The 13,508-nt window shown below is 42.8% G+C and overlaps 1 protein-coding gene across 1 annotated transcript; it reads right to left on the bottom strand.

The window, feature by feature from the left end:
• Positions 1 to 1,220: 1,220 nt before the first annotated feature.
• LOC125539561 (calcium-transporting ATPase 5, plasma membrane-type) lies at positions 1,221 to 13,030 on the bottom strand. The gene is made up of 34 exons (XM_048703048.1): positions 12,699 to 13,030; positions 10,816 to 10,932; positions 10,675 to 10,732; positions 10,326 to 10,426; positions 10,122 to 10,253; positions 9,945 to 10,034; positions 9,536 to 9,605; positions 9,225 to 9,295; positions 9,068 to 9,151; positions 8,914 to 8,991; positions 8,753 to 8,824; positions 7,829 to 7,912; positions 7,647 to 7,729; positions 7,396 to 7,504; positions 7,262 to 7,317; positions 7,140 to 7,182; positions 6,976 to 7,059; positions 6,712 to 6,849; positions 6,524 to 6,589; positions 6,348 to 6,446; positions 5,694 to 5,804; positions 5,451 to 5,618; positions 4,727 to 4,786; positions 4,388 to 4,549; positions 3,738 to 3,854; positions 3,528 to 3,626; positions 3,305 to 3,442; positions 2,981 to 3,081; positions 2,754 to 2,799; positions 2,545 to 2,679; positions 2,340 to 2,447; positions 2,141 to 2,232; positions 1,859 to 1,950; positions 1,221 to 1,712 (listed from the first exon to the last, which is right to left on the bottom strand). Exons 1-34 carry the CDS (start codon positions 12,828 to 12,830, stop codon positions 1,663 to 1,665), a joined length of 3,246 nt encoding a protein of 1,081 aa, XP_048559005.1. The 5' UTR covers positions 12,831 to 13,030; the 3' UTR covers positions 1,221 to 1,662.
• Positions 13,031 to 13,508: the final 478 nt, after the last annotated feature.

Raw genomic sequence — 13,508 nt, 5'->3', positions numbered from 1 at the left:
ATCCCCCGAAATCCAAGGGGGAACAGAAGGAAAACGGCCGGTGAACCTAGTCCCAAACACAGGACCATCTCTGATCTTGACGGCGAGGCGTATGGCCTCCTCTGGTGCCGTGACCGGATCCGTCCGTCTTTTTAACTGTCACTAGCTTGGCTTAGACAGGATGGAAAGGAAGGTGTTAAGCGTGACAGGCTCAATGATCCCCGGTAGCGGTGTCGCCTTGGATGATCCCCGGCTCAATCTCCGGTGTCCAACTCAACCTGATCTTCCATCCGAATGGATCAAGGATCACAAGTCAAATCGTTTCGGAATTGAGCCAAACTTGCAGGAATAGCCATCGTTGCCTCACTTGCTGAGCCAGGAATTCGTACATAAAAGGGCCAAAACTATGTACTCCCTCCGTCCATGAATAAGTGTACATCTAGCTTTTGTCTTAAATCAAAGTTTTAAAATTTTAACCACCATTTTAGAAAAAAGTAGAAACATTTATGGCACCAAATTAGTGTCACTAGATTCGTTTTGAAATGAACTTTGATAATATATTAATTTGATGTTATATATGTTACGACTATTTGCTATAAAGTTGGTCAAAATTTTAAAACTTTGACTTAAAACAAAAGCTACATGTACACTTATTCACGGACGGAGGGAGTAAACGTTAAGACAAGGATGAGCACTGCATTTATTGGGGCAGACCGGCGAAACAACGTGAAGAAGTCCGAAGAAGTGTGGCCACAAGCCCACAACTGGTGTGGAGCTGGCTTCCAATCTTCATCTTTTTCCTTGTCGAAAAGAACCTCGAGGCGTTAGGACGTCAACAATTGCTGTGGGATCCGGCTGCTACGCTGCATACCTTGGTCTCTTTTATCCGTGGATTACTCAACATAAGTCGTTAATCTCGTTTCCGCCACTTCTTGCGTGTTTTGCATGGCAACTTCAACGGATACCGTGGATTCATTCGTCTTGTGTGTACGCTGTCTGCTGTGGTTCATAGTTCTCACACGTGAGCTGAATAAGGAACACGCCTACAATGCTGCACATGTTAACGAAAGATTGATATGATATCAACACACATGATTGTAAACAATGGCGCAACGTGTGCGGCGTATCAACGTGCGAAACGAATCCAACACATATACCTGCTCCCGCCGTGTCACTTCGAACCAGAATATAGCCGTCGTCATGATTCCTATTTCAGTTTAGAACGCACTGGACAGAGCAAATGAAGCAGCATCAAGGCACCCCAAGTACGTCAGATATGGTTACACCTTCGGGATTGATCCATTTGTTTACATTTTGAACGACAACACAAACCGAAATGGTTTTCAAATAGTAGTTATGTGCCCTACTCTGCAAGTTATCTGATCTCACGGAACGAAATGGTGCAAACGAAGACCCAGTGCACTGCCACGAAGATGATATTAGTGCTCCTTCCCAACATCCATTTGAAGCTAAATTCCAGCTTCCAAGTCAGCCACCAGGGGGCAGGGCCAGGCGTGTAGTTGTTAAAAGATATCGTGGCAAATCTCCAAAAGTGAGAGACCTAGCATCCACTCCAAACCTAGTGTATTTACAGATCCAAATCACCAGATAATTACAGCCCCGATCATGTTAAAAGCTCCAAGCAAAAACTGCAAAGGTCCTCCTCAACGTCAGCCCATCACTTCACACCACCTCGATTTGCTTCACACCACTGCCTTCCTTCCCATCATCAGCTGCACAACATAGAAGTCATGTGAGGGGGCACGATCAACAGAGGAGAACATACGCAAGAATAGTTTTTTGCAACAACAAAATAGGACATGCGAGGACAGTGGGTCAAGCCTAGGTAAGAAAAGGAAGCACAGGATGTGAAACATACCCTCTTTCTTCCCTGGGCAGCAGCAAGAGAACATCTCTAAGAACGGACGGTCTGGAACAGGGATAAGCTTTCCCACGAGTGCCAACGGCCAGCTGAACAAACAAGAGGAAGATCCCATCAGCTGAAGTTTCAAACAGGGGTACAAAGATATACACCCTCCGTTCCTAAATATAAGTCTTTGGGGGAGTGTAAAATGAACTCCCCCGACGACTTATATTTCGGAGCAGAGGTAATAGTATATATGTTCTGTTTCATCATATCATAAACTAAATAAACTTGTACCTGATAAAAGCAAGACCTATGGACACCAACCACAGCTGCCAGCTCAACCTGACTGTTGTCGTGAACTTGCCAAGGAACTCGATGATAAGCACCTGCACATACATAATACAGGAATGAGCAAGTGACATTAGCAAAACCTAGATCACTTCACGTGGCATACAGAACCCGCACAATAACTACTTCTGCGCCCTTCTCTTACCTGGAGCACAACCGTTATTGCTATAATGGCAATGAAGAGTTTGTTCCCTGCAATACCCTTGAAAATATTCAGCTCATCTGGTTTCCGAGCGTTGAACTCACTGAACACCTGCAGAAGACAAGATTGTGGGTTATGTTTAGTTTAACCCCACCACATCAACTGTACGTATTTCTGAGTCAGACTAGAGCAAAAGCCAATGACTCACTTGGCAGAGAACAAATGTGTTGAATATGAAGGTATTTTTCAGAATTTCAGCATGCGCTGGGTTGTCATGTTCCAACCGTAGAAGGCTCACGCCCTTGAAGGTGAGAGTAAGGAGGATTGCAACTTGATAGAAAGCCTGAATAAACAATACGTTAGGCAGCAGAATGGCCACAGATATGAAGAGTAAAGTGAAGTGCATATATAGCATACCATTATGAGCAAGTTTCTCCACATGATATTTGTTATCAAAGGCTCCCTGCAAACAACAAGATTGGGACATATTCAGCATGCAGAAAGCAAACTATGTTGGCACTTAATTGCAGAATGGAAGATATTGGCAAATCACTTCCAATCCATGAAGTTTGCAAGATAAGCGAGCTTAAATTATGCCGAAACAAAGTAAGATATTTGAGCAACAAAAGCACAAGAGAACAAACCTCCGCCCAACTGGTGGTCTCTGCATAAGATGGTTGTTTGGTGGCTCAGTCGCCAATGCAAGCGCTCCCAGCGTGTCCATGATTAGATTAACCCAGAGCAACTGTAAACAAGGGAGGCAAAAGCATATTACAGAAACTGGAATGAGCAATTCATGTATCTTATAACAGGTTCAGAATACCAGCATAAAGAAAATACCCTTAAACAAACTACAGTGAGACGTAAAAATACACAACCCACAATTGAACTTTACACAATATATCTTGAGAAAAACTTTGTCCAGTGATCTGGAAGTTTCCAGGCACAACATATTTAAGAATTCGAACCTGGACAGCATTCAGTGGCACGTCACCAGAACTGACAGCAGAAACTACATTAATTATCAAGGCTGCAACATTGACAGTCAGCTGGAACTGAATGAATTTCTGAATGTTTGCATAAACTGAACGTCCCCATCTGACAACCTAAATCCAGAAACAAATATCAGATGTCACCATAGAGAATACAATTTCTGCTAAAGCAGTTAATAAGAGGACACAATATACATACCCTCACGAGTGTCGCAAAATTGTCATCCAGGATAATAATATCAGAACTCTCCTTGGCAACTTCAGTTCCCTGGATGCCCATCGAGAGACCAATGTCGGCCTATAAATTCAAAATTGTGTAAGTACTACCGGATAGTGGTTCTTGAACATGTCCTGAAGATAGCTTCAACAGCTTGATGCAAAACAAAATGAAGAATAGCAATTCACAAACCTCATGCAGTGCTGGGGCATCGTTCGTGCCATCACCAGTTACAGCAACAACATGACCTTTGTTTCTGAGTGCCTTAACAAGTAGAAGTTTATCGTTTGGTGAAGACCTCCCCATAACCTATAACAATGTATAGAGTACACTCAATGCAAGGGCAAAGTAGAAATGATATGCAAAACTTAAAGCAATTGGTATAAACTAAACATATGGAAACATCAAATTAAGGCAAAATAGCATAATAGTTTTAATCATGGGGAAACAAAACTTTGTTCACTCATGCCAAGAACTGTGTTCTATATTTCTGCATATCTAACAGTTTAGCACATGATGGGGGGCATAGACGAAATCAAAACAACATAAACCCAGAACAAAAAAATGGATACCAGGAGATTTAGGTAATTAGAAAGTGTGCGTCAAACAAAAGTTTGGTTGATTCCTACAACACTGATGCAAATCATTTCTACTACTGCAACACAGCAGTTGATCATTCTGTTGGCTTTTGGTCTCATACATCACACCTCCCAGGTTCATGTACGCAGGGAACAAGAAATCACAGAAACAAGCACTGTAGTTTCTTACAAGGTTGTAATCTACTTATAGGTTTTATCCACTGAAATCAACAAGATGCAAGCAATTGAGGGGAATAAACATACAGAGATTTTGTCGGCGACTTCCTCCCTTTCCAAATCTGACAACTCCCGGAAGGTCTTCCCTTCAATGATGGTTGGCTCTGATACGTTAGGATCAGTAAGAATACCACATTCCAAGGCAATCGCTCTGGCAGTTTGAAGATTATCTCCAGTGACCATGCGGACCTAGACATTCAAAAATTAAACTCAATACAAAGAAACACTTGGCTAACAAAGCTAGTACAAAACAAAGTTATGGAGCTCATCCAAATGAAGACCGTCTATTCTTCATGGTATACAGTTACTAAGATATGGCAGAAACTAGTGTACTGTCACTGACTCGCACAAGAATATAAGAAATACCTTAATGCCAGCTGCGGCACACAAGCGAATAGAATCTTGAACTCCTGGGCGGCAGGGATCCTGCAAAGTGAATTGGTTGTAAATTCTTGCAAACCAATGAAGGTCTAAATGGTTCATGACTTATAAAGGAGAATGGCCTCATGCAAGTTATACATATGTTTGTATCGCCTACAGATTTGGTAGTAGCCCATGCTTGTTGTGCATGCAAAATTTCAATAAATGTTACAAAAAACATTAGGCAAGAAATATAAGGTAATGATCTCATGCATGTGGAAAAAATGTTATTATCACTAGAAATGTTATTATTGTTACTAGTACAGGCTTCTGCATTACTACCATCAAAGTTAGGAACAATCCTGATGGTTCTGTGTCTTAAGAGCAGCTAACAGATGTCCAACAGTATCTCTTTTTCTATAGCTTTTACTCATGATTTTAGCATGTACTTGTTTGAGATATGGGTAGTACTTATCCAGACGAACAGTTTAGTGGAAACAAATTGGATACAGAGGGTCTGAGGGAGAGAGACAGAGAGAGCAATGCCAGTAGAACTAGTAATATGCATGTATGCAAACACACACAATGACAGAACCAGTAATATGCACATACGCAAACGCAAACAATGACACGAGTCCCAACCACTAATCAAGGAGTGATAAGCTATCGAAATAATAATACCCCATTAATAGTCATGGCTCATAGTTCAAAATGCAGGATTGCTGCTTACCTTTATTCCCACGATCCCAAGCATAATCAGGTTATCCTCAGGTAATACCCAGTCAGCCCTCTGGTCCTCCTTTGGAACATCACTCATCTCACAAGGCCTGTAAGCAAAGGCGACGCAGCGAAGGCTAGCAACAGCCATGTCTTCAATGAATTTCTTGAACTCACCAACCTTAAACAGTAATTAGCTGGTTAGTTAGTTGCAACCATACTGTACTTAAGCAAATGATGGGAATTTGAAGTTTACTTTCTCAGGGGTCATTGATTGCTTTGAACCATCCGTGTCAATCCAACCAGTGCATGACTCTAAAATAAGTTCAGCAGCTCCTTTCCAGTATACGTGAACCTCAGAGTCACCCTCCAGAAAGAAAGAAAAAGGCATTACTTGAAGAGGTCGGAGAGAACACAATAGCAGCCAATTGAGCAGATATTAATTGAGATCTATAACTCTCTTGATATTAATTTCTCAACAGAAAAATATGTTCAATCTTTTAAGGAAGCAGGAAAGATGTACATCGTTAGTCATAATTGTGAGTAATGATGATAAAGAATACAATTAACCTGTTCCCACAGCCCACTGAGTGTGGAATACAGTGTGAAACAAATATAACAAATGAAGGGTACTGACATAGAATCATAGAAATGGTACAATTTCATCAGCTGAAACCATTAGCAGTACAACCATCAAGACATAACCATAGGATGGACGGAGATGCTATTCAGCCTATTATAGCAAAGTAAATTCAGCGATGGTTCACTGAAAGCACAATCAATTTTGTTTGCAAGATATGTCATGCAAAGTTACCAAACAAGGAATTTTGCTGAGGCCAAGAGAACCATAAATCCCCCATAATAAAAAAAATTAAGGAAATTGTCACTGCTACAGATAAAAATGAATTACCACTTGGACTGCGACGCCGCCTCGCTTTTTTTCTGAATTGAATGGGAAGACTTGAAGAATGGAGGATTTCGATCTTGTTTCACTGAATTTCATACCAAGCTGTTGAATATACAGATCATGGTTACCAAGCAGGAGACACAGAGAATATAGGTTGACACTACTATGAGAAGCTATACCTGCAACCCCCAAGACAGTATAGCCTTTTCAGTCGGCGATCCAGTCACCTCTGGAGCTTGACCACCCTGTGACAGTGAACAAAAGTCAGTAGCCACACAGCTGAACCATAACATGTTAAAAGGAAGAAACACATGTTCAGCTTCATGGACGAAAAAGTGCAGGTGACGTAAATTAAGTATAGCCTCACCTCAGGCTCGAATATACTTCCGGATGTATTCTGAGCAATTCCTTCAATAATCATTGTTGATACAGCAGCAGATAGCTTCTGAGTGTTATCTGGAGGATCCATCTTCTCTCCACCAAAGTATGCCTCAACAACAGTCATCTTAATAGTGACAATGAAGAAATTGGAAAGGAGTCAAGGCCCAAGCATATTTGAGAAATCATGAATCCTACAGGGAATTTCCATGTATTAAAACAAGGACAATACTAAAAAGAAATAGCTTTCCACCTGATTTAAAGTTAATGTCCCAGTCTTGTCACTGCAAATTGTTGTTGCAGAACCCATTGTCTCACATGCCGAAAGTCTCCTGACCTATAACATATGGTTGAGAGAATGCATGAGACGGGCTGTTACTACAAGTAACACAACACAAGCAAGCAATAGCAACATACCAGAGCTTTATCCCTCATCATTTTGCGCATCGAAAAGGCGAGCCTGACAAAAATATGCAGTGTGATTGATCAAGTGATTGCTAGCATGCTACAAGAAAATTACGCATTAAATTTATGCTTACGTCAATGTGACAGCCAATGGTAGTCCTTCGGGAACAGCCACAACCACAATTGTGACCTAATTACATCCCAAGATGATAAGTTGACAGAAATTGTAAAAAGAAAATCAGCAGCGATGAGTAAATTGAAAACCTACCGCCACTGTGAAGATTTTAACTACTCCACGTATTGTCTCACCGACACCCATCTTTCCTTTCACATATTGCGGAGTGCCATCCGGATTGTACGTATGCCCAGTGAAATACCTAGAAGAAAACAAGGTGACAGAAATAAGCCACAAAGCTAGTTGACCAAATTAAACTATGCATCAATATACCTAGAAGAAAACAACGTGACAGAAATAAGCCACAGGGATAGTTGGCCAAAATAAACTATACATTAATATACCTGGCCAAGAGGACAACGAGAACAACAACAGCAACAGAAAGTCCAATTATTCCAATGAAGGTAGCAACACCATTCAAGCGAACCTACTCCAGAACAAATAAGATCATGCCAATTCATACGATCAAACAAACATGTCAACACATGGAGTCATGCGTAGGCTAATAACAAGTACAGGATCAAACCTGTAGTGGTGTTTCTTCACCAGAGTCTTCAGATATGCTCGCCATTAACAAACCCCACTCGGTGTTAATACCAACAGCGGTCACCTGCGTAACATACAGTAGAGTCCCCATGATCAATGATCTATTGCAATGCATACCTCACTAGCATGCCCACTGTCATGACCATATATATTAATCAAAATATCTAGTACCACATACATATGTCACGATACCTTCTCATTTTTTTCAGGAAGTAAAATGGTTTCAAGCAAGATCCAATTAATAACTTAAATCTATTATGTCCCACAGGAAAAACATAAATTGAGGTTACTGCACTTCCAAGTTCACATCACTACAACAACAACAACAACAACAACAACAAAGCCTTTAGTCCCAAACAAGTTGGGGTAGGCTAGAGGTGAAACCCATAAGATCTCGCAACCATCTCATGGCTCTGGCACATGGATAGCAAGCTTCCACGCACCCCTGTCCATAGCTAGCTCTTCACATCACTACAACAACAACAACAACAACAACAAAGCCTTTAGTCCCAAACAAGTTGGGGTAGGCTAGAGGTGAAACCCATAAGATCTCGCAACCATCTCATGGCTCTGGCACATGGATAGCAAGCTTCCACGCACCCCTGTCCATAGCTAGCTCTTCACATCACTACAACAACAACAACAACAACAACAAAGCCTTTAGTCCCAAACAAGTTGGGGTAGGCTAGAGGTGAAACCCATAAGATCTCGCAACCATCTCATGGCTCTGGCACATGGATAGCAAGCTTCCACGCACCCCTGTCCATAGCTAGCTCTTTGGTGATACTCCAATCCTTCAGGTCTCTCTTAACGGACTCCTCCCAAGTTCACATCACTAAGTACAGACATTTTCAGAAGCTGAAAGTAGACATTTTCTCCATTTGGTAGGCACAGATAGACTCACCAGCATTGTACCATAGCCGTCGGCAACTTTGCAACCGGACATCATAAACGGTGACTTCTGGTCTTTGTTTACCTTCAATTGACAACCAGCTTGCAGTGTCAGCTTAAGACTTCACCTAAACTAGTTCCAAAAGGCAAAAAACGCGTATGAAAGTAGCTCACTATTTTGCTTTCGCCAGTCATGCTCGATTCATCTATGGAGAAGGAGTGACCACTAATAAGGACTCCATCAGCAGGTACCTGACACAGAAATTTGATTAGGACCTTGTATTTCTAAACTGCTTGCGGCCAAAATAAAGATCAATTGCATTCGTACCTGGTCACCAATCTTGAGGGGCACCACATCTCCAACAACCAAATCAAAAATTGATACCTTGATTCGCCTTCCACCTCTCACAACCTGAATGAGAACATCTGAGACATTATTCGGGAAGAATAAACAATTTATAACAAGATGAGTCTAAAATTTTAACCTCCAATTGAATGTTCTGTTTCTCCTCATTCAAGTTTTGGAACTGCAACGATTGCTTGTAGTCACTGGTAGCTGGACAACATTGTGAGACGTTAATAATAAATGCCAAGTAACATGTCTAAGATAAGTTTCAGGAATACATGATGTGACTGCAACACTTTACACTTTTTATTTTCTTATTCGGCACTGATCTATATTGTCCAAGGAATTTAGACGCTGACAGTGCAAGTTAAAGGACAGACTAAACGTTGATATTATTATAATTGCTCACAGAAATAACCAGAAACAGGAAACATGGTTGTGGTGGCATACCTGTAACAAAAATAACAAGGAGTACAGCAAAACCAATGCTGGCCCCATCATACCACCCTTCTTTTATCCCCTAGAAACCAGAAAAAGTTGTAATGGGAGTCATACACTCATATAACCAGAAACACAAATGGTGATGAAACATCTAGTTAATGGTAACCAGCTGAGCAAAGAGAAAAATCTAAATGAAAATAAGTTACAAGTACGGTTTTGCTTCCATACTATAAGTCATGAAAATTGCATACAGTACAAGGCATGATGCTGGAGCAACATGCTAAAGAACAGATGAACTAATGATGCAACATATTTTGGTTTCAAGCTACAAGTCATGAAAATTGCAAACAGTATGAGGAATGATGCTGGATCAACATGCAGAGGTAAACAACAGATGAACTAAAGATCCAACACACACCTCTGTATATATGCCCAAGGCCAATGAAACCGCAGCGGCGACCATGAGGATGATGAGTGTCAAATCTTTACAAGCATCCCACACAAAGGCCTAAATAACAGTGAGAAGACACCAAGAGTGAGTCTCCAGGACAGAAGACAGCAATTGCCATACTAATATAAGAGAACAATCTCATACCAAAAAGCTTCTTCCTTTCTTGCGAGGGTATGTGTTCGACCCGAATGCATTCTTTCTCGCATCAATATCAGACTCCTCTCCACTGATCCCCTTGTCAGTATCTGTCTTTAGCATATTTGCTAGCCCTGAAATCTGTAGGGAAGGTTACACGACGCAAACTATGACAGAAAAGTGTGAAGCACACTGACAACAGAATTAGCTCACCCCTTCATACTGCTGTAGAGCAGAGTAGTTATGATCTCTGGTCAGTGCTGTAAGCTGGTCTTCTTTAATTCCAAAGCCAAGAGCACCATCGGCATGAGCTTCTGCAAAAATCATCATCCAAGAAATCCTATCAGAATTTCATGAAACTGATCTGTACATCCCATCATTATAGTCTGAATTCAGTCCGAATTCAGATGACCACTATCGAATGATACATTACATATTAGCAAGTTCCTACAAAGCATTAATAAATTGTCTGCTTATAGAATGCTCAAAAGAGCAAACCCAAACGACAGTTGTACAGAGCACAGGAAGGACTGGTAAGTGGGTAGGTGAGAAAGGAAATTACCTGGTGCGTCCTTTGTAGTCGTACCGACTCGAGCTGCTTCTTTGAAACGGAATGCGGCCTAAAGAAGGAAATAAGAAAAAAATCAGCATAAATCAACTAATCAGCTAAATGAAACAAAGAGAAAACATGACGATGCAATACCCTGATAACATGAGCTTGTGCACGAATTTTTCTAATGACTTCCTCCTTTTGCGCCTCTTTTTTCAAGTCCAATGTGTACCTGAATCGCCTTGATGCATTCAGGACAAGAGCTGCTTGCTGCAGTGGACAAAATCAAAGGGATTATATTCAGAACAGTCTAAAAGATCAGCACTCAATCAACAGCAGTAAGAATCAATGTGTCCAGCCTCCTAAGAAAAGAAGCTCCTGTTGCTGACAGCACCCAGCAAAGAGCACATTGCGCTAGCAATGGCTTAAATCTTGGCATAGTATTTCATCAAGAGAAAGAGACGCATTAGAGTTAAATAAAAGGTTGCGTCACCAGCACAAACTTTGTGCAGCATACTGCAAAATTAAACTACAGACTAAACATTGTGTCAGAAACTCCAAGTTTGAAGGAGACCCAATACAATTATATTATCGGACACAACTATAAATTTGCCATCTCCACTCCTTGAAGTTGTTAGTTAGATGCAAACACAATACTCCCGTGCAAAAGATTTATTTTCAAAATAACTAAAATTGCTGGCAGCCCTAATGGCCAGCAACCACTTGTGCACGTGGCTGCAAGGGCCCCGGGTGGGGATCAAACCAACCTACAACCACATATTTCAACAAGTTCCAGCTAATATTTCCTGTTCTAATAAAACTTCTGAATGAGATCCGACAGTTGCGGGCCACCGGTCCCGAATATAATAGAGCTTTATGAAAAGACAATCGCAAAGCAAATCTGGAGGAATAGCACATGATAACAACAGTGTATATACGGAATTGCGAACATTGTGAATTCGGGCATGTTTGCAAAAAGCTCGAGGACTGCTTGCCGACATGGATGACGCAAATGTAGCCACTCCGCACAGAAAATTAAATACTACTTCATCTGCAGCAGTCTCGGACCATACCGGTGAGTCAAGCCTAGGTATGAGTATTATCAAATACAAGACGTCAGAACAATACTACTAATCTGCGGGAATACTCCCGAGACTAGCACGTCGGCAAGCACTGCCACGGTTCGACGCGTGGCTGCTGCTCCACTCCACCAATTCAGAATATTATAATGCGCATTCGTCTTCAGGGTTCTAAGGAATCGGCAGTATTCGGAAGAAAAATGCAAAAGCGAAGCGTATCTCAGAGAAAGCGAAGGGCAGCCCAAATCTAACGCAACTTCACAGCCGGCGTCAAAGGCGACAGAACAATTCGAAATCATTGAGGGCACAGCGCAAAGCCAGTGGAAGCGCGAATCAATTCCGCAACAGGCAAGAGAAGCCACCCTGAATCAAACCCAAACAAATGGCTCGGTGGGCTCTGCGCACGCGAAATCGAATCGAAGAACAAAGCGGCCAACTGAAGAAATCCACTCGGTGGAAGGGGATATTTATCTCTTAAAATAGAATTAAAGGGGAAATGGAAGCTAGCGAGTCCTGAATCTGAAGGCAAGCACGGATGCCAAAAGGGAAAAAAAATAGCATGGGAATGGAAGCGTCGGAAGGAGAAAACCCCACTCTCGCCTCCCAAACAAGCATCCAAAGCGGGGAAATCCACCTAACCATGTACAAATTCAGGCCCGACTCCGGAATGCCGGGGCAAAACCGCGTGATTCTGAACCCTAAACTCAACTAGCTTGCCTCTGAAAAAACAGAAACCCGCGATATATTTGGAATTCAAAAACCCTAGGCGCGGCGGCATGGAATCCTCGAAAAACTCCGCAAATCTGCTGGAGGAAACGAGCGGCAGAAAACCCCGAGTTCCCAGAACGAGCGAGCACTCGAGCAAACCACCACCCAAAACTCGCCGCCGCGCGCTCTCAGGAGTCGAGACATGCGAGGAAAAAAAACAGCTAGCGAAGGAGGAGCGGCGCGGCTCACCCGCCACTTTTTGAGGCGCTCGACGGGCGCGCCTTTGCCGGGGATGTCGAAGGGGTCGCCGCCGCCCGCGCTGCCCCAGCTGCCGCTCCGCCGCGTCTTGCTGGCGCCGCCGCCCGACGAGGACGACTCCATCCGCTCCTCCTACTCCTCACCCGCAGGCCCCGGCGCGTGGATTCCGTGTGGAGAGGGGCGAGATATTTCCCGGCGAGCGGTGGATTGGGGGAGAGGGCTTTTGTGAGGGGGAGGGCGTCGCTGCCGAGTTCTCTCTCTCTCCCTCTCTCCGCTGCCGTTGCCAGGCACCAGCACTACCGTCCACAGTAGGTATCACGCGGGGGCCGTGCCCAAGCCTTTTATGGGAGCGACGGGGGAGGGAGGGCGCGTGGTGGGGACAAGCCACGTTGTCCGCCTGTCTCCCCTCCCCGCTTCTACTGCTTGAATTTTTAACGCACGGCCTCGTCGCCACGTACAGGAGAGTGTCTCTAGTTGCGACGCGTGTATTTATCCGGTGGCCCCGATTTGCCTCGTAAAACGGTGTCAGCCAGAAGATCTGTCTTTTAAAAAATGGAAAATGAGATAGTATGGATGACTGGTATACACATAATAGAAAACTAAACATACCATTGGTTCACTGGCTTTCTATAGTAGTGGATCGGAGCCTTCCATCTTCCTCAATATGGATGTATGCTTTAATATTTGGGATGGTGTGTAAAAAACAGAGAGATGGCTACACATTCCCATAAACAACAACAACTACCATTGATTAATATACATCTTTATCAAAAGGGTCCCTTGACTGTATCCTCTCTCCTC

Source organism: Triticum urartu, chromosome 2 (genome assembly GCF_003073215.2).
Source record: "Triticum urartu cultivar G1812 chromosome 2, Tu2.1, whole genome shotgun sequence".
In the NCBI taxonomy this organism is placed as follows: domain Eukaryota; kingdom Viridiplantae; phylum Streptophyta; class Magnoliopsida; order Poales; family Poaceae; genus Triticum; species Triticum urartu.
This window is presented reverse-complemented; position numbering and strand designations above follow the sequence as displayed.

What these genes read in the sequence shown, in the direction of transcription:
- LOC125539561 (XM_048703048.1), bottom strand. Translation starts at nt 12,830, where the DNA reads ATGGAGTCGTCCTCGTCGGGCGGCGGCGCCAGCAAGACGCGGCGGAGC. An exon ending in GGACATTAACTTTAAATCAG is followed by an intron (nt 6,850 to 6,975) that starts GTGGAAAGCTAT and finishes GTCACTATTAAG; the next exon opens with ATGACTGTTGTTGAGGCATA. An exon ending in ATTTTGCGACACTCGTGAGG is followed by an intron (nt 3,443 to 3,527) that starts GTATGTATATTG and finishes TTCTGGATTTAG; the next exon opens with GTTGTCAGATGGGGACGTTC.